Here is a 21,276-nt window from a genome sequence, read left to right on the forward strand (position 1 = left end):
TAATATCAACATTGAGACTGGTGATAGACGTTTTTAAAAGGTACATATCAACTCAAAACTAATCAATCAGAACAGGTGGCGAGCAATATGTGCTTTTCCCCACAAACATGCATGCTTTGCCAAGAAGCATGTGTGTGTATCAGGGGCAGATCCTGAAATGTCCAAAAGGGGGGGGGGGCCGGAAGAGGGGCCAAAAGTTGGGCCGATTGAGACAACACATGCCCCCGGGGGTCCGGGGGAATGCCCCCGCGAAATTTTTGTGTTCTAGACGCCCGAACATAACATTTGAGGCATTCTTGGCCATCATTTTTTTCTTTTTCTCTCTTTTTTTTCTTTTTTTTTCTTTTTTTACCTCCCAAAAGGGGGGGCCGGGGCTGGGCCGGCCCCCCCCCTAAATCCGCCCCTGTGTACGCTGTTACTTTTTAAACCAATAATCCACTAAGGTGTCATTCAGCATTTTCACAAGTGTACAAACAGTACGCTAAAGGGGAGGGGGTTTTAAACTAATAATCCACTAAGGTGTCATTCAGCATTTTCACAAGTGTACAAACAGTACGCTAAAGGGGAGGGGGTTTTAAACTAATAATCTACTAAGGTGTCATTTAACATTTTCACAAGTACAAACAGTACGCTAAAGGGGAGGAGGTTTTAAACTAATAATCTACTAAGGTGTCGTTTAACATTTTCACAAGTACAAACAGTACGCTAAAGGGGATGGGGTTTTAAACTAATAATCTACTAAGGTGTCGTTTAACATTTTCACAAATACAAACAGTACGCTAAAGAGGTGTTGGTAGACAAATTTGTACACTCTTACATATGCATAAAAATGCTGATTAAAAATAAAATGCAATATGTAAAATAATGCTAAAATGTAACCATGGATATAATATTCATTTTAAGCAACCAAGTACGTTGCTTAATAGTTGACTTGACAAAATGGAGAATGGTTTTGCAAAATCAACATTTTTTTGTACACTTTCAGAGGCGAGAGAGTGGTACTGAAAAAGAGTACTGTTTGTACACTTGCGAAAATGTTGATAACTGTGAACGACTCCTAAAGCTTAACAAAAACAGTGGACACTATCTGTTGTAACCATTAATTCTCATTCAATCCTCAGCATTGGATGAATGTTATCAGCTTTGTAATATTTAGTAATTAGGACAATGACATGATTCTATTTATTTATCTGAAAGTTTTCAAATCTTGGTTAATATACAGGTAGGTAGGAGCGGTTGGCGCACCGGTTGTGTCTTGGACTACCAACCTTGAGGTCGGGGGTTCGAAACTCTGGCTGTGCAAATCGCTTGTGTCTTTGGGCAAGGCACTTTATCTACGGTTGCCTCTCTCAACCCAGGAGTACAAGTGGGTACCTGGTAGGTTCCAACACAACCTGCGCTGATTACTAGCTGCAATTTATGGAATAATAATATAATTTCATTTACTAATTTAATTTGGTGTTTCAATGTGTTCCATATGTGTTTCATCCAATGACCGGGGTAGTAATAATATGTAAATTACTTATCATTGCCTGACTCCCTGATAAAGTGCATATAATGTACCTGACCTGAACTATTCAAGTCACAGAACATTTGTACTGTACTGATAATTGGGATGCAATTATTAACTGCCTTTACAGTCTAGCATAATTATATACACCATTTTCAAGTTACAAAACATTTGTTCAGTTCACTAAAGTAAATTACCATATTCGGAACTAATTCTCAGAATATGTTACAGTACTTAAAAGGAGTTAACCGAAGTTACTACAGGGGAGCATACTCCTATACCCTATATTCAAGTTACAAAACATTATTTCTAATAATGTTTTACCTGAAAGGGGGAGGGGCAGGCAACACTTTACCCGAATTCATTCACATTATGGAATGTTATTAAGTATTTATATCGCCAAAACATGAGTATGTCAGTCTTTTTTAGCCCCGAGTCTCATTGCACCCATCCCTTTTTTTGCCGCCCTCTTTTCTCTGATTTCTTTCTCGCGCTGTTGTCGTCGTTCCTCTCTGTTCTTCTTAGCTATTTCAGCTTTATTTGATTCTAGAAATGAATAAAATAATTCAAATTTGCAATTACATAATTCATTCTAATGCATTGTAAATGTTTTGGAAAAAAATTCAACATCATTGTGATTTTTAAATTGATGTTTTTTGGTGTTTATTTTAATTATCATCTACCAAAGTACATTGCAATTGAGATCCCCAAAAAAAAAAAGAAATGTGTAAACAGTCCCAAGATTGTGAAAGGTGGATATAATCATAATCTCATTCACTCTATCTCAATCCACAATGTAATTTTAAGAGTTTTAAGACAGTGATCCTGAAGATGGTGTCTATAGCTTTTAAAAAATATGTTTGCATGTTTGCTAATTAAAAAAAGATTAACTGGCAACAACTTTTTTTTCAGAAGCTTTACGGTATAAACTGATCCACAGCAATGTTTTGAATATGCCACTTTATGTAGTTTGTACTGCTCACGGTATATCGAAGGTCAATAAACATAAAACAGTCTGTGTGTGTTTCTGTTAGAACTATGAAGTTACTTATTGAACAATGATTGGTCCGGTAGTTGGGGTGCAGAAAACTTTCTGGTAAACAAGAACATATTTCTTGCAGCATCTCATTCATTATTATTAGCTTTCCTGCCAACTTTTGTTCAGAGCTTACAATGACTTTTGCTTTACAAATCTTGGCACCATACCAAAACAATCATGATTACGATCAGAATCACAATCAGAGTTGTCTGTGTAAACATCACACAAGAAACACTCATGGGAAATTCAAACTGATAATTTTCCAATCCTACCTGATACAGATCCTCCAAAGCCATCTTCTACACCTCCCCAGTTATCTTCTGCCCCTCCCCATCCACTCTCAGTACCCCACTCATCTGCCTTATTCTTACTGGCTGGTTTGTGAGGCTTTGAAAGGGAGGATGTGGGGCCTGGCTTCATCCTTGCTGGAGAGGCCTTGTGAGCTGGCTTTGATTTTGTCTTTACTCCAAGAGAGCCCATCTTAGCCTAAATGTGAAATTAATAGGTTTGATATTGTTTTTTCATATCAGGATATAAATAAATTAGAGTTTGATGATCTTTCTACAAAGAAAATGGTATTATGAAGCTTATGGAGGTAGCATTTGATTGGGTAAGTTTGAGAATAATGGGAAATACACCCTCACCATTCCCTGCCCCCCCTAATTAATGAGCAGCAAAAGCCACCAAGTTACAGAGCTCTTCCTAACAGGCAATGATCAGAAATTCATCAAATTAAAATCCCCCCTGAAATGAGCTGCAAACATATGAAATCACACACACTTCCCCACATAGTAAGTAAATAGCAAACCCAAAGTTAACAAGAAATATTTCCTACAAAAAACCTTTCCTCACCAAGTAAATAGTAGTATGCCTTTTAACATCAGTTGGATAGAATATTCTCCACATTAGCATTTATTTATATGTGGACAGAACTTCAATATCAAAAAAAGGGCTGTAAACTTGCACTGCACTGTATTGAGAAACATGCCTCCATAAATAGGGGGTAGAATATGAATTTTTTGTGAATTGGGTTTTTGTGTAATAAATATAGTATAACTTTTAATCTTACTATTCCTTAAGTTTGAGTTTAAAATTATAACTGTAGGAGGTAAAATTTAGCCATTTTAGGATGGGAGCTAGTGAAAAATTAATAGAAACCTGCCGAAAATAAAAGCATTTTTCTCAAAACTTGATTTAAGAAAGTTGATAAAATGACAATTATTCAAACGGTCATAACTTTGTTTCCAGACACCCGATTGAGTTCATTTAACTGTCATTTTACAGTAAATGATATGTTTTATGCCATTATAACAAAAACTCATTTTGGCCTGAGGACGAGTTTACAGCCCTTTTCTGAGCTTGGGTCGCAATTATATATCATTACAGTCCCAAGCTTGCACATGTAGTCACATATAAAAATCAAGTTTGTGTGCACACATAATTTAGATTGTAATAAATATATCATAGTAATGTACAATGTCATAACCAAGGTTTGTGGACAGTGCTCCAAGCTTGGGAACATCACTATATACACAAAGCATTTTTGGAGTAATAAATTAATATCTCTATGAGATATACAGAAAATTATCAAACCTAAAAGGTTTTAGCTTTTAAGTAATTCCTAAAATCTGGAAATTCCAATTTGAAACCAGGGAGCTATTAATACTATACCATCATTGTTTAGAAGAATTGCATCCAAATGTCTAGATGGCAATAGTTCAATTACCAATCTGAATAGCCTATTATTTGATAGGCAACAAAAACACTCCATGCTGACTAATAATACACAAACACAGGAGGTAATAATAGAGAATAACAGACAATACATTGTTTGACTTTAATCCCTAAAGGTATTAAACAAATTTACTTCCGCAAAAACATCCTCAGTGACATTAAACAAGAGTCTGTCCATTCCGATTTTGATGTTATTTTTCTACTCATTCAATTTTTGGAAATTTGTAATTACTATTAGTTTTTAAATAGGCCTAGACTATTAAAATTAAGACCTAATTTTGAAAATATAGCCTCGCATAATAAACTCCTGGTCTATATGTATGAGTTTTTTTTTTATAACCGAGGCTTAGCACTCTCAATGAAACCACAGAGGTTTATAAAACACCTGTGACAGGACTTTGCGGACTTAAGCCACATTTACACTAGATACGATTACGACACGATAACGACACAATACAGATGCTCGCAGTGTTGAAGAATACAAACTACGCGATGATATGTTGTTGACATGTCAATCGTGTCTAGTGTAAATCTAGTACAAACATTTTATTGTTTTACAGCTGTCCACCTGCAGTTTTCATTTTAACAGTATTAGACAACTTGTAGCTACCCACTATTTTTAACTCCAAAATAGAAATACACTTTGTTAGTCAATTACTACCACCAACAGTTAGTTTAAGGCATTCTAGAAATATATTTGAAAGAAAATAATAATAATAATAATTTAAAAAAAACAGAACAATCAACTTAAAATTGCATGGTAATGGAACATGGGGACATAGTCAAAATGGTTTGCTAATGCTCCAAAATATACTATCCCAAATATAAAGATATACAACCAGATTACTGTAGGCATGGAAAATTTTTTTGCCACACTACAACTTCTGGGCTACAGTATCTCAAGGCTCACAAATGTTTACATGAATTCTAAGTACTCAGGGTTTTAATTGCTGACCACTTTATTGTCTGCTGAATAACACCTTTAGCTATACCAAGACGCAAGTAAATGGTATACGAAGAGGAGATACATCAGTTGGATTGTGCAAAGATAATGTAAATGAAGAACAAAAAATGATTGGCAAAAAGAAGTGTATAACCCAGAATATATTTGCAGATGTAGAAAGGAAATTACTGGGAAAAAATCTTTACAAAAATATGAAACAAGGTTTAAATTGGCAAAAATAAAAATGAAAATAATATTTAAAGGTTCAATGGTGGTACCCTAGGTATTTTGTTGAATTTTTGGAATTTGCCTTACTTCTTCTGCATTTGCTCCTCCAATAGATAAAAAATCATCAGTGGCTTCGGACTTTCCCCAGTCATATGCACTGGCTGGTGCGAGGTCGGACTCTACTTTCTTGAAGTCTAGGTCATCATTCCAGCCTGGTGGGGGAGTCTAACAGTGAAAGAGACGTCCTTTAACTTAGAATATGCAGATGCATATTTTAATGTTTGTTTTCTTTTTAATATTATTGTATTAATAATAATTAATAAAACTGCAGTGCTTGTTGGTTGAAGCATCATCAAAATATGATTTTAGTTGTTTAGCATCACATGCATTTTTAACTTAGAATATGCAGATGCATATTTTAATATTGGTTTTCTTTTTAATATTATTGTATTAATAATAATTAAAAAAACTGCAGTGCCTGTTGGTTGAAGCATCATCAAAATATGATTTTAGTTGTTTAGCATCACATGCGTTTTTTTTTTATGTAATAGGCTCATAAAAATATTACAATTTGTTTTCACTGTATATACAAAGGTTGCTATTGACATTATAAGAGCTATATCACTAGCAGTCTAATTTCAGCTGGGTATGTCTCACTATTGTTATTTTAATCCCTTCATGTTCATAGTATCCATATTCATTATGGAATTTTGTCATTATTCACAGCACTGATGTTATATTTTCTATCTAAAAGGAAAATATCTATGTATTTTAATTATTTTTAAACATAAAATTTTTCTCTACTTTTTCTTGAAGTCTAAGTAATCAGTGGAAAATTTCATAGATTCATTTATTATTTTTTATTCAAATTTTTGTTTTCATTTGTGTATTATACCAATTAAAAATTATTTTAAGCATTATCCATATATACTAAACAAATTAAGCAAAATATGTGGGCCTATTGTGTTTTAGTTCATTCTTTAGCTTTCCATGCATTTCTTTTCTTGACAGGCTTATAAATATTATAATACGTTTTACAGAAATGCTGAATAATGAAACACATTAAATACCAGATTAATTTCAGCTGCCTATTCTCCTTGTTTTGTTATTTTAATCTATGTAACCATAGCCACAGATCCTATAGCATACCATCAACATCAACTACATGTATTTATTCAATAAGTCAGTTGTTATGAAAGCAAAATATATCTTGATTTCAATGTATTTATATAAAGTATAATAGACTTAATTTTTCCTAACTGTTGATATTTTCTTTAAAAAATAAGATTTAACTATGTAATTTTGTCATTATTCACAACACTGATGTCATATTCTATCTAAAAGGGAAATATCTATGTATTATAATTATTTTAAACATAAAATTGTTCTCTTCTTTTTCTTGAAGTCTAAGTAATCAGTGAAAGACTTCACAGATAGATTCATTTATTATATTATTTTTTATTCAAATTTTTGTTTTCATTTGTGTATTATACCAATTAAAACTACAGCACAAATTATTTGAAGCATTATATATGTACACTAAACAAAGTAAAATATGTGGGCCTACTGTGTTTTAGTTCTTTCTTTTAGCTTTCCATGCATTTCTTTTCTTGACAGGCTTATAAATATTATAATACGTTTTACAGAAATGCTGAATAATGAAACACATTAAATACCAGATTAATTTCAGCTGCCTATTCTCCTTGTTTTGTTATTTTAATCTATGTAACCATAGCCACAGATCCTATAGCATACCATCAACATCAACTACATGTATTTATTCAATAAGTCAGTTGTTATGAAAGCAAAATATATCTTGTTTTCAATGTATTTATATAAAGTATAATAGACTTAATTTTTCCTAACTGTTGATATTTTCTTTATAAGATTAAAGTCTACATTACTAAAAATAGATAATTATTAAATATACTAAATAGTATGGTATTTTTTTCATTAATTAGTTTTCAACCTGTCTTGTTCGCTGTTTTAATATCATGCAATTTTGTACATAAATGTAAATAATGGATTTATATGAATATTTAGAAGGCAACAATAGAAAAAACATGTAAATAATTATTTATTATGTTTACATGCACACACACACACACACACACACACACACACACTGTGAATTATATTTTTAAATAATCTGTAAATGTTATCATTTTTAATTTTATCTACTGTATTCAAACAAGCAAGTCGTAGTTTGGATTGGATTGGGAGGACATTCAAAACGCAGAACTAGAAACCACATAGCAATGCAATTCCTCACAAATGAAAACAAACAAAAAAACAAAAGTAGTGAAACTTGTTGCAAATAATCAAGCATAAAGCAAGGACCACTGTGCATAATGTAAGTCGGTTAGATTACAGGAATTAGTATGCATGCATGGTACTTTTCAAGCAATTGGTTAGTCATCATCAAGCAATGACATCAAACAACAATGAGTAGTGAAATGTAGTGGAAAGTTAATTTAAGGGCATGCCTCTTAATGCAGAGGTGGAACCATAATGCCAAAAAAAAAAAAAAAAATTTGTGTTGGCCACGTTTTGGGAAAATCCAAAAAATGAGTAGGTCGGTAGGAAAACTTTTTTTTTTAAACCAATAATGTGTTTACGCTTAAAAAGTATAAAATACACAAAATAATACAGTTTTATATTCCCAGCACGTAACCATGCACCGAAACAGGCAAGGCCTTGCCTCCTAGCCTAGTCCAAGGCTATTTCAGCCTTATTAGCTCATGAGAAAAGTAAAAAATATTGTTCCTTGTAGTAAAAAAAAAAAATAAATAAATAAAATGCCGACCCTGAATGTCCTAAAATTTGGGTCGGTCGGGCGTGGCCAAACAATAATTTTTTCTATTTGGCCTAATGGTCGTATTGTTATAGGACCAACAGTGAATGGTGAAATAAATGGAAAATGATATCACTAAAACAAAAAAATATAGATAAGAAAGATTTTATTTATAAATAAGGACCATATTTGCATATTGTAAAATTAGAAGCTACTCTAAATAGGGTGGGCTATAATAGAGTTTCTACTAAATAAATAAAAACATATGTAAAATTACAAAACTGTAATTCCACAATATATTTACTAAAACCATAATATAGAGACATCCTAAAAACAGTTATACATTATTCCATTATTAAGGACAGTAATTATTAATTATTATTAATTTAAGATCACTACCCCCGAAACATAATATCCATCCTCTTATTGCTGTCTTCAAACTGTGATGTTTCATATTTAGCATAGAGAACATAATATGTACAATGATTCCAAATTCTGTTATAATTTTAATCTAATTCATTTGGCAAGGTTTGTTTACCTTGTTTAGCGAATAAGGTGATTTAAAATTTTAAAAATATCATTTTTGGCTAGTTAGCGCACCCTTCACCACAAAAATATGGAAATTTCAGAAAACAAAAAATATTTATTTTTATTACGCACTCGGTCCCATAAAAATAAGATATATATTTCTATCTTAATATGTACAGCATAAATTTAACACTGTTTATATTTATAAACAAAATTTTATTATTATTTTTCTCCTCCACCTAGGCATAGATGCTTTTGGCAAAACTCTTTTGCTAACTATGAAAACAATTTTTTTCCCTGCCCTCCTCTGACAATCTTTATAAAAAAGGTTCGCTATTAATAAGGTAATTAAAAGTTGTCTCATCTTAAGCTTGGCACTTAAGTATGCAAATCAATAATAACATTTAAATCATTAATTTTGAATGATTTACCAAAAGAATTTTACTATGATAATTTAAACTAAAATGAATACCAACATTAATAAACTCACTTTTGGTTTCTCCTCAATTGGTGCCCAGTCATCATCATCACCCCATCCTCCACTATCACCAAGGCTATCAGTATTCTCCACAGAAAATGTGTTGCTATCACTACAAGCAGGAGTGTCCATGCTACCCCAGTCGTCATCCATCCCCCATCCAAAATCATCATCCTTTTGTTTCTTCTGAGCAGGTCTTCTATCCTTCCCTTTTGTCTTGGTTTGAACTTTTGAACTTGTAGTAATTTCCCCCCACCCATCACCGTCAGCATCCCAATTTCCAAAGTCATTAGTTTCTGAACTTGAGGGTCTACTAGTTTTTTTCTTTGCAACATTCTGCCCCTTTTCCGTCTTTTTACTTGCTGTTTGTTTTAGTTTTGTTGATGATAAGCCATCTTCCTCCCAATCTCCAAAGAAATTGTCCGATTGTTTCTTAGCACCAAGTTTCATTCCTCCGCCAACTTTTGTTGACGATAAAGTTGATTTTGAAGATGGTTTTCCTGATGGTGTTTCAATTGACCCCCATTGTTCATCCTCATTATTGTTCCAACCATCACTGTCTTCCTCACATTTATCTGAATGGTCAGATTTATCCTTTTTACTTGAAGAAATACTCTGAAAGCAACATTAAAAATAAATTGTTACTATGGATTTTTAATGGAAATAAAAGCATTAGGGAAACAGACAATGGCAACAGAAGCAACAACAACAAAAAAAAAAACAACTACAGTACTAACAATAAATCTATTCCTATATTAAGTGCTATTTCATAAAGATCACAGTGCGCAAGTCTCAAAAGTTGAATAGTTATATAATTTATTATTTTACTATAATATTAATAACATGGGAACAAATTTAAATTGTTCCCTTTACAACTAACAAAACAATTTCTATTCATATTGTATTTATTATTTTCTAAACATTCAAAATGTAAAAAATATCAGCAAAATATGTTTGCGACACCTGTCACTCCCATGCAAACATATAGAATCAATGACTAACAGACGTCTCCTTCCAATAACTGCTTAGGAAAACAACACCATACCTTATGAAATGCTTAATTCTACAACATTTCCTAAAGTTTTCTGTTCATTTATTTCATGTAAAGTGAGATTTTTTTTGTACCTTGTTTTGCAAACTTATTTTTTTAAGATCATCAGAGGAGGGCGGAAAAAAAATTAAAATAAAATTTTGTTTTGTTATTTAGCAAATTTTATTGGTGAATGTAAACAGTGTGGGATGGTTAAATGCTTTAAATTTACAAATTACAGTAGGAAGAAAAATACATATCATATTTTTTTTCAAGGCAGCGACGGGCGTAATAAAAATAAATAAAAACTTTTTTTTTTTTAAATTTCCATTTTTTTCGTGGTGACGGGTGCACTAATTAGCAGAAATTTTTTTTATTCAAAATCAACATTATTGCCGGGATGTGGGTTTGCTTTTAAAGGTATAAAAAAAAAATCTCGCCTAACAATGAATTTAAAGAAAAATCATGGATATATCAACCAACCTCTGTATTATTCCAGCCATCATCTTCCCATCCTCCACCATCATCATCATCATCCTTTTCCTCATCTCCGTAGTCTGAGGCAGAATCTGCAGTATCATATTTCTCTGCATCTTTGATGCGTTCCTCTTTCTTTGGTACAGAATCTTTGTTACCATCTAAGTTATCATCCTTTTTCTTGACTGAAATCACAAATGATAAATGAACTTACCTTTTTATTAAGATTACGTTTTTTATATTACAAAATAAGCATAACTTTATCACCAGCATAGTTTTTATACTTTCTTTTCTTTTTTAAAAAGAAATGGATGATCCCATTCATTCAAATCAATAAAGCAAAATTATATTTAAAAAGTTGATATTATCAATACATCATCATCATCATAATACTTTCCGCCATCATCATTATTATAGTTGTTATAATCATCAACACCAACATCATCCCCACCACTATCAAGACCACAATCACCATAATTATCATCATTATAACTGGCAACATTAACTTCATCATCATCTTCATCACCACCATCACAACACCATCCTCTACTTCACTATCATTGTCAATCATCATTTAGCATCATCACCCCTCCCGCCCCCACCTCCCACAATTATAATAGGCATTTTTCGTTTTGACTACGCGGCCAGTCTACTACGAACTAATGGAGCGTGACGGTAACGCCAAGACATTGTTGCGTAGTAGACCAAGAGCTGTTTTCGTTTTTTTAAGGCGACTACGACGACGCAGCACACACGTAGGCCTACGGAGGTGAGTTAGTCGACCATGGTATTACCAGAGAACAATGTTCCCTTGTTTTATATTTGAAAAAGGAAATGTGAAAAAAAAACTTTAGCCAAATACTGTATACAAAATTAAAAGTTTCCAGTAAACACTGAGTGATGTTTCGCTGTTGGCTAGGATCTAGACGTACCTAGGCTAGGCTAGGCCAGCCTAGCCTAGGCCCTAGGTGTCAAAAGAGTCGTTACCGGGAGAAGAGGGGTGTCAGGCCTGCTCAGGCAATTTGCCAAATGCAATGATGATGTACAAATAAGTAACAATTTTAAACAGAGGTATTTTAATTTATATAGCAAGTCTTGATCCACGATATCAAGGGCGGATGCCCTAGCTAGCGGCACCATATAATGTGTTTTCTCCTACCTGAAATCCACCCTGACAAGGCTAGCCTAGGCCTAAGGCTCATTTTTCACTATCCCCTGATTTACCTAAATTTATGTTGTGACTATTCATTCCTCATTTATGGCATGTTTTGAAATAGGCCTTTATATAATACATTTAATTACTCACTTGTTTTAATAATTAATTCATTATAAACGAATAATGCTCGATCGCGGATGAGATGAAAATTGCAACCCCAACAAAAAAGTTACCAGCAGTTTGCTAAACAATCCGGTGATCTGATTGGTCAGTATTAGGGTAGTCGCCACTACGCCAAATTCAGAAATTGGGGTTGTCGCGGAAGCTGTCACAACGCCGATTTAGCCAGTAAGGTTTGTGAGCATGCGCAGATATCTGTTACGCTCTATAAATTCGTAGTAGACTGGCCGCGTAGTCAAAACGAAAAATGCTAATATCAACACCACCATCACCAACATCACCCATCATAATCCAAATCATTATCATCATGGTTTGTAATGTGAAAAATAATAAACTATTATATTCTGTAAACATTTTTTCACCATTCAGATTTTCAACTCCTAGTAAATTTTGTTGTGATTTTCGATGCTTGTGTTTTATGAATAAAGATACCTTGATATATATTCAATCCTAATTATCATCAACTTTATGATTATAAATGAAATATGTATCTATTATTATAGTTTGAATGAATAATGGAGCAGCGTTTAATAATTACTATTCACCTTCATTGCTTTGTTTTTGTTCCGATTGAATAGGTTGGTGGCTCCCTTTATAGAATCGTGAGGTCAGTGACGTAACTGCCCACCCTGCCCAACCAGCGGCATTATTCTGCTGACTACTGGACGCACAATTTACATCAGCCTCTGTAATTATATACAAAAACATGTTACCACCAATTATCTAATACATATTTTTACATGACTTTCTATCAATAATATTTACCAATTTCCATTAAGAAGAAAGCTCCATCAATAGGGAGTTTCTGCAAGCTTACGAAAACATTAACGATTACTTCAGGCCTTTTGCATGAATTAAGAATCATACTCAGCTCGTAGAGAATATTTTCAAGAATGTTTTAGGCACTGATGACGATGATGATAATGATGCATTTGTATTTGTTTTTGTAAGGTTGCGAAATCTCCCTAATAATGTAATCAATATTAACTAATTTCCACCAGTAATCAACATTTACCAAATTTCCCCAATCACAATCAATTTATCAAAATATAAAACATAATCTAATTTACCAATTTCTATTAACTTTTCTGGGTGTTCTGAAACATCCTCTAACTTCTGTACAAAAAGTTTGATAACACGAAAAGTCTGAAAGAAAAAATATTATCAACAATTTTGCTAAGTCTCTAATAACAGAATATGTGACAAAGACAAGCCAAGCCAGTGACTCGACGTAAATCGTGTTTTAGAGAAAATGGCCAAAACATGGTGGAATGTCAAATTTAAAAAAATCTATTTTATTGCACTAAACTCAACTTTATATATCTATACATCATACTATGCTGTTGTTTTCAATGTTAAAACAACACTCTTTAAAAATTTGATGATAGTTTCTGCATGAGAAATGCCCAAATAATAAACTTTGAAGGCTAATTTCTCATAAATTTTTCTTTAAACACCATTGAATAGCTCTTATTTTACCCTGTATTAACTGCTCAAAATCAATTTTTGCGACAAGTGACCGGTTTGGCTTGTCCACATATTCTAATTATCTCTCATCACATATATTCCAGACATTGTCATCATCAAAACTATCATCAAAATATGAAATATATTTTGAACATAAGCATTAGGTTGCCATTAAATTACACATTGTAAAGGCCTCTATATTCTTAAAATTCTTATCTGGTCTATGCAACCTATGGAACATGCTACACACAGTACATTGGCAATCACCTATCCAAGAACTCACACTTGAACACTTGATCCTTGATTAGACGAGTCAAATGACCAAGGAATCAAGGATAGATCAAATAATATATTATAAAAATCAAATTCTCAACTTACCTGGTCCCTAACACTTTTATCTGGGTCAACAGAGAGAGCACACATTGCCGGTAGTATTCGGAGCGCTGTGTCTCTCACGGCAAAGAAGTTGTGACAAGTATGCATAGCCATGACTCCTGCAATACGAGATGGTGGGAACGGGTCTTTCATTGCTCTAGTAAACGCAGATAATAGCACCTTCTGTCTGGTCTGTAAAGGTCAAAGGTTGAAAGGATTGAGGGATGAAAGATCATGGATAAAGATTAATTCTTATATACAAAATAAAAATCATTCTTACAAGTAATATTATAATAAATTTGAATGTGATATAACCATTACAATTATAGTACATCTTTACCTTGTGTTTAAAAACCTTTGTAGAATGCAATTAGATTTTCATGATTTAATCTATATCATAATTATTGATTGTGACTTAGTTGTTCCATGATTATTATGCCATATTAAATAATCTAATTGTAGATTAATTTGAAAAGTCCTTAGTTACCACTTCTGCCAGATGGACCAAACGTGTTTAAAGGCAAACAAAAAAGAAAAACCTTGCTACAATAATAAATTCTGTTTCAAATATACTAAATTTATTTGTTCATCTTCCCCTTCCTATTTCTTTTAGCACTGAATTACTTTACTATTATTGACATTTACCACTATGAATAAACTTCTAAAATAATGCAAATATCCTCATTTTCATGCAACTTCAATTAATATCTTATTGTTTTTTATACTTGTTCCTAAATTCATATATGGTAAATTTAATTTCATACTGAATGATATACTCACTGTTGGGTTGAGATAACAAGCTATTTTTCCAAGACATACGGTTGTGTTGGTTCGTATACCACCCTGGATTATAAAACAAATCCATTGTTTTTATATCAAAATTACTTCAAATAATTAAAACCAAAAGTAACTGTGGTGAGATACAAATCACTAGGGCTGCCGAGAGCAGATCTGGGACTTGGGGCAATGGTGGGGGTCTGGATCTCAAGGCAAGATTTTTTGCAGCAAAGCTTCCAGCATTTAGATGGTTAATTCAAATGATTACACACATAATTATATCTGCTAGCCTCACCCTACTGATGCTAAGTCAAATTACTATAGTGACTAATACTGTACAGAAAGTATGGCTGTGTAAATGTATTTATCCAGTATTTATTGGAATAAATGCCTTGGATTGTTTATCGTTCAGGAGATGTTTATTTAAGCGTATACAATAGCTATGTATGTAAAGAACAATAATGTTGTCAGTAATGATACGCTCATGTTGCAAATTAACCTACGTTAATAAGCTAATTATAATGTGGACTTTATACATGATTTTTTTTTTATCTAATAAGTAATTGAGATTTTCATTAAAATACTGAACACTAAATTGAAAATAATTACATATAAGTACCAAATTCCAATGACACATATACCTTCCAATGACACCAAGATGAAACAAAAATGTTTCAAATGATTTACATATTCTTTTACTACAGAAATCCTTAAATTGAGTACCAGAATATGCAAAAGAATATAGGTATTTATATATACATAGATGTATCTGTAAATTTTCAAGGAAAACAATTTTTTCAATCTAATTTTCAAATACTTGATTTTTTTTTTACTTGTATGTTACTCCCTGTAGGTCAACTAATGCATAATTTTACTCTGACATTGAGTACATTGCTAAAACAATAACATGTCCTTTTAAGCTAAGCTGTCCACACCCATATATTTTGTAATGTAATGCAATTTAGTTGGATTTATATAGCGCAAAGTCACAAAGCATTGAATTAGTTATTAGAACTTGTATTAGTAACTTGCTTCTCGCCTAAAAGTCTCGCCCTCCTGTCTGAGTAAACCGCTACCAGCTGCTCTTGTTTGTCCACTTTAGGCATTAGAAATGCTGACGACTTGTCCATATGAGTGTGATATGATATCATCAAACTGTGTATACACACATATCAGTCACATAAAACCAAGTGAGGCAATTTAAACAATAACTGAATTCACTAACCTGAGAATCCTTAGACTGTAGACGTGCAAAGTGTTTCATCACTTCTACATTTAAGTTGTGGTCGCTCAGTTTTGGTGCCAGAAGTATCATGGCCTAGAAAGAAGGATACAATATATTTAGTAGTGAGCACTGGTTGATGAGCAATTCTGAGCAGACTGCCCTTTCATTTTTTCCATAAAGTATCCTTTCAAAATTTTCCTTCAATTTTGTTTACAAGTTAGTGACCCATTTAGCTGTTTTTTATCATCCAGGGTAGTAGGTTGTTCCAAATTGCCTCGACGTTTGCTTGGGTTGTCGGCCAGAATCAGAACAGAAGGCTTTTCCATTGATTTTTGTTCAGTATTGAAAACCATGAACATCTCCTTAGGGCTATTCTACAGCTTTGGGGTAGGGAACAGTGGATTTTCTGGAAGACATTTCCAAAGCTTTGTTTACCTTTACAGTGCTTTCCCTAATGGCAGGGTTAGTATCCATAAACCCGTGGCATATATGTGGGAAGATCTGATCGTTGACCACTGCAGGTTGTATATACTCTATGAAGCTCTCCAGCTGCTGCAGCAATTTAATGCGTGTTGCTCTATCTGTTGATGAAAACATCTTGACTACACATGGCATTACTCTCGATTGGTATTCACTTGTTTCTAAGAGTTTACCAAGCTGAAAAAAAGAGAGAAATTAATACTGTTTTGAATAAAATAATGATGCTCATTTATACGGCCAAAAAACTGTGTTGCCTTTAAATGGAAAAGTATGGTTAGTCAAGATTAGATTTTTTTACTAAAACCTGATATATTTTAACTGCTGTATGCAAGCCTATCTAGATATTTTGGTGCATCAGTGACAGCTCAACATCCAATTATATCATCAAACACACCTGGAAAACTTTCAGCCTGCGAGTGTGGCAAGCAACAACAAGCCTAAATAATTACTGTACAGTATAGGCCTACTATTGCCACACCTCTCACCTTCTTTTTTTGATCACATCCCCTTCAAATTGATTCAATCTACAAACTTGGCCCCTGTTAAAATATATTTGAGAACCCCTGCTGTAAACCAACCGTACCTTCAATAAAGGAGTAAGAACAGCAGAGCCTGCATTGCCAAACTCAAAGGCCTGGAGAAGTAATGGAAGGATTTTGTAGCGGCAGAATTCCTCAGGAAAATCATCAAGACTTGAACTCAATCCAGCTAGGAACTTGTTCTTCTCTATTGCATCTTTAATCTATAAAATTATATAAAAATTTATAATACACAATATTTATATAATTAATAATACCTGCAATAACTTTCAACACTATATATTATCTCTTTTGAGTTAAAAATTAGGGGAAAAATTGTTTAATAGACACATTCCACTAGGTTGGTCACGTGACGTATGGTGGGTATCAATTGTAAACATGCAGCACGAGCGAGGTTGGGTAAGAGAAAAACGCGTACACGGGCGTTTGTGTAGTAAAGCACATATTTGATATTGAATAATGTTGGTTGGAATGCCAGTAACTATTCCAAATTGACTGAAATTGAAATTGAGAGTTTTACCATAATGGTTTGCTAATGCTCCAAGAGATATTAGCCCCAAACATTGAGATTTTTCACGAAATGCTAGGCCTAGGCCTCAGCATGTCTATGGTCTCTTTAGGTATGCTTGAGGGTCTTCGATCCATGAACGCTACGATTTCTAGGCTAGCTTAGGTTAACGAAGGATCATATAAATTCAAAAGCATAAAAAGCACATTGAACGCTAGAATAAGTAAATAAACACTATTTTGAACAATCATACTGCCTTTTTTTTTTATTAATGGTGGGCGAATGTTTTCAAAACCGTAACATTACCCTTTCCTATACTGATCGCACTGTAAATTCTCCATAGTAATACCCACTATATGTCACGTGAGGCTGTAAACAAACCTTGCGGATGTGTCTATTACTTGCTTTGTACATCCAAGCTATTGACTTTTAATTGAAAAGTAAAGCAGCAGTCACTCCATAGAGTGCATAATTCCACCCAGTGCCTAATATTGAAAACAATAGGCAGGTTGTGTATAATGGGTTATTCCATTATTTTCTCTTATGCTCGGGGGTAAAAAAAATGACCTTGACTCTATCTTTTGTCTTTTCTTCCCAAATAAGGTTTATTTATCGTCGCCTCCAACTCCAAGGTCATCCCATACATAGTATTTTACCCAGCAATTTGGTGGTCAAAATGTCACGGATAATCCAGATGGTAAGTTAATTAGGCGAGTATCTGAGCGGTTTTAGAAAGTATGTACCGGTAAAATAACAGGTAAGTTGTACACATATTTTTTCGCTCAAAAGGGGCTCTTTGACATTCCACTAAATTTTATGATGAACCATTCATTAGTTTCTGCTAATCTTGCAAAAAGGCAGACAGACAGACAGACAGTGGTGAATACATACCTCCTTTGGTGGAGGTAACTAGAACAAGAAAACAGGTGCATAAACATTGTTCCGATATAAATATTTTGATACACCTTAAATGTACAGGCAATAATTTTAGGATTTGCAATTCATATCAGGTAATTAAGTCCAGGAAGGTGAGCAGTTTGAAACCACACAACAGCTCCTATCTAATTATGGGTCCCTAATTATAAGCTTCTACTGGCACTAACCTGAATTTCCTCTAAAAACATGTTTGTTTTGACAAAAATGTTGTCCATGAACCCATTTGGTTCCTGGCAGAATTGTAAAAACCTTGCTGGGTTTGGTCTTGACAATGGGTTTGCACCAACCAACTCACAGTAGTTACTTACTAATGACTTTGGAATCTGTACATTATTAAGAAGAAAAATATAAACTAAAGTATTAAATTTAATTTAGTACATTATTATAATGAGTAATAAAGTCATTAAGAAATTATATTATTATAATAATTAATTCTATCAATTAAAGCAATTTATAAATAATATTAATTAAAGTAATTGTGAAATCCTATTTAATTTAGTAAAGAAATTATCCCAATTAAAGTAATTCATAACTTATAAACATATTAATTACCAATTAAAGGAATATAAAAATGATATCAATTTCAAAGTAATTAATCAAAAAAGTGGTGTAGCCGTATTAGTCAGTGTATACTAATGAAACAAATGAGTAGCACTTTTTCGACTAACAATGAATTTTATTTCACAAGCTTTTGCCCCAGTCAATGGGGCTTCATCAGGCGAGTGAAGTCTTTTACAATATATAGCAATATACATGGACATCACAAATTTATATGATTGGATAATTAAGATAAAAATATAAAGTAATTAATAGTACTAATCATAATGATAAATTACCATTAAAATAATTAAGAATTATTCTATAATATTAATCATAATAATTAAAACAAAATTACCAATAAAATAATTAAAAATTATTCAATAACATTCAGTAACAAGAAAATAAAAAATAAGGATATGAGAAACAATAAAATTATGAGAAGATAAACTTACCTTGCCTAAGGCCTTCAGAGAGGATGTGCGAGGAAGGGGTCCATTAAATACCTCCCATACAAGACAGCCTAAACCCCACATATCAGCAGACCTGCAAAGCAAATGCAATATTAAAAATGTACTGTCTTTTCATCAGCTAAAAAACTGGAAAAACTCAATTTTATAATTGTAATGCCTACTTTGTATATATTTAAATAAGTTATTAACTCACAATTAAGAGTTAGCACTGTCAAATTAACAACTTTTTCTGATATCCTTTTACATAGACCCTAAAATGGGCTGGTAATCAATTTTAGGATTACAGTATCGTAGTAAAATGTCTGTAAATCAGCGAAATATTAACCTGGTTGGATCTGTTATTAAACTTATTTGATCTTTTAAGTTATTTTATTGAATTTTTTTGGTTCTAAATTTTTTTTGGCAAACTTATGGTACTTATGATCATATTCTACATGTGTATTTAAATTGCAAAAGAGTAAATTGTTGAATTTTCAGCTTTAATTTTCCAGGAATATATCCAGGCTCTGGGAAAAAGAGAGTTGCAGCTAGGTGGTTATCAGGATCAATGATCTGGGAAAGGGTGTAAATCAAATGATGCTAAACAGACAACCAAAATATATGCCCTTCACCTTACAAAATTTATTACAATCCAATAAACACTGTTATCCATATTCCCCATATTCCGGGTTTAAGGTAGGCCAAACAAATATTTTTAGCAATTTTACTAATATAAGCAATGATAGTTTTTAATTCCAATAGCTTTTTAGATAATTTTGATTGAAAATATTTAGCAAAATTCAGCTTTTAATAAGATTTGGCTATTTGGCTAATGACAGTATGAACACCGAGTATTATTATTAATGAAGTTTATTTCATATTACCAAATATGTGTTTTCTTCTTCATTCGTCCAGTTGTTTCAGACATCTCTGGTGGGTCATATTTCTGCAGACCTTGGAGCCCCTTGACCGGTGGGCTGCTCCCCTCTCCCTCTGCAGCACATATATACGCCACTCCGCCTAGCTTCCATTCACTAGCTTTGTTGACGAACACTGATCCGATGTGGACGTTGTTATGCTTTAGTTTGCAATCATTCAAGAGAAATGCAAATGCTTTCTGTGTCATGAAAATAAAACAGATTCTATTCGACTTGTTCACATCATGTACTGCAAATCTCCGGCAAATCGCAGGAGTCTCCCGGAAATCGTAAAGGCCTCCCGCACTTCCACAAGCAATCAGGAATCGCCCAGAAAATAACCAAATGTGGCGAAGACAAGCCAAACTAATCACTCATTGCAAATTGTATTTCGGACATAATGGCCAAAACATGTTAGAATGTCAACATTCTTCAAAATCTATTTTATTGCACAAACTAAACTTTACATATCTATACACCATGCTATGTTGTTATTGTCCTCGTTATAAACAACATTTTTTAATGATTTGGTGATGGCCTGCCTGAGAAATGGCCGAAATCATAAACTTTGAAGCTGATTTCTCAAATACTGTCATTTAAACAGCTGTATGTTTAAACTGATGTAACTTCATAAGGAAATGTCAGATTTAAATGATTCTTTTACCATTTTATAACTTTAATTTTACTGCTTAACCCTGTGTTAATATCAAAAAAATTGATTTTTGCAAAGAGTAACTGGTTTGGCTTGTCTTTGCCACAAATGCAATTTACAATATTTCCTGTTAGTTACGGTAGTCTGGTATACATAGTCATTTAAATAAACACATACACAGTAAGTCTATTTTAAATTGTTTTTCTTTATATGGCCGTTTGCTGTTTTATGGGTTTTCCCATTTGCCTTTCAAACTGAATCTCAGTAGAGATACAAAAATGATAAGCAACAGCTAAAAAGTAAACGTAAGTAAA

The 21,276-nt window shown here is 32.9% G+C and overlaps 1 protein-coding gene across 2 annotated transcripts in view; it reads right to left on the reverse strand.

The window, feature by feature from the left end:
- Positions 1 to 1,399: 1,399 nt before the first annotated feature.
- Positions 1,400 to 21,276, reverse strand: part of LOC117111563 (N-terminal kinase-like protein) — a 22,370-nt gene continuing 2,493 nt past the window's right edge. Inside the window, exons 4-18 of one of the 2 annotated variants that reach the window (XM_033254504.1) lie at positions 20,278 to 20,510; positions 19,397 to 19,487; positions 18,572 to 18,727; positions 17,005 to 17,163; positions 16,377 to 16,598; positions 15,942 to 16,034; positions 14,720 to 14,782; positions 13,943 to 14,131; positions 13,168 to 13,243; positions 12,643 to 12,783; positions 10,768 to 10,946; positions 9,267 to 9,869; positions 5,542 to 5,679; positions 2,822 to 3,035; positions 1,400 to 2,056 (exon numbers count right to left, since the gene is read on the reverse strand). In XM_033254504.1, the coding sequence (XP_033110395.1) occupies positions 1,926 to 2,056; positions 2,822 to 3,035; positions 5,542 to 5,679; positions 9,267 to 9,869; positions 10,768 to 10,946; positions 12,643 to 12,783; positions 13,168 to 13,243; positions 13,943 to 14,131; positions 14,720 to 14,782; positions 15,942 to 16,034; positions 16,377 to 16,598; positions 17,005 to 17,163; positions 18,572 to 18,727; positions 19,397 to 19,487; positions 20,278 to 20,510 (2,688 nt within the window). In that variant the 3' untranslated portion in view covers positions 1,400 to 1,925. The remainder of the gene's footprint in view (positions 2,057 to 2,821; positions 3,036 to 5,541; positions 5,680 to 9,266; positions 9,870 to 10,767; positions 10,947 to 12,642; positions 12,784 to 13,167; positions 13,244 to 13,942; positions 14,132 to 14,719; positions 14,783 to 15,941; positions 16,035 to 16,376; positions 16,599 to 17,004; positions 17,164 to 18,571; positions 18,728 to 19,396; positions 19,488 to 20,277; positions 20,511 to 21,276) is intronic. The other variant, XM_033254505.1, reaches the window with a different exon arrangement.

Source organism: Anneissia japonica, unplaced genomic scaffold (assembly GCF_011630105.1).
Source record: "Anneissia japonica isolate Jap-2015-1 unplaced genomic scaffold, ASM1163010v1 scaffold288256_len377385_cov191, whole genome shotgun sequence".
In the NCBI taxonomy this organism is placed as follows: Eukaryota; Metazoa; Echinodermata; class Crinoidea; order Comatulida; family Comatulidae; genus Anneissia; species Anneissia japonica.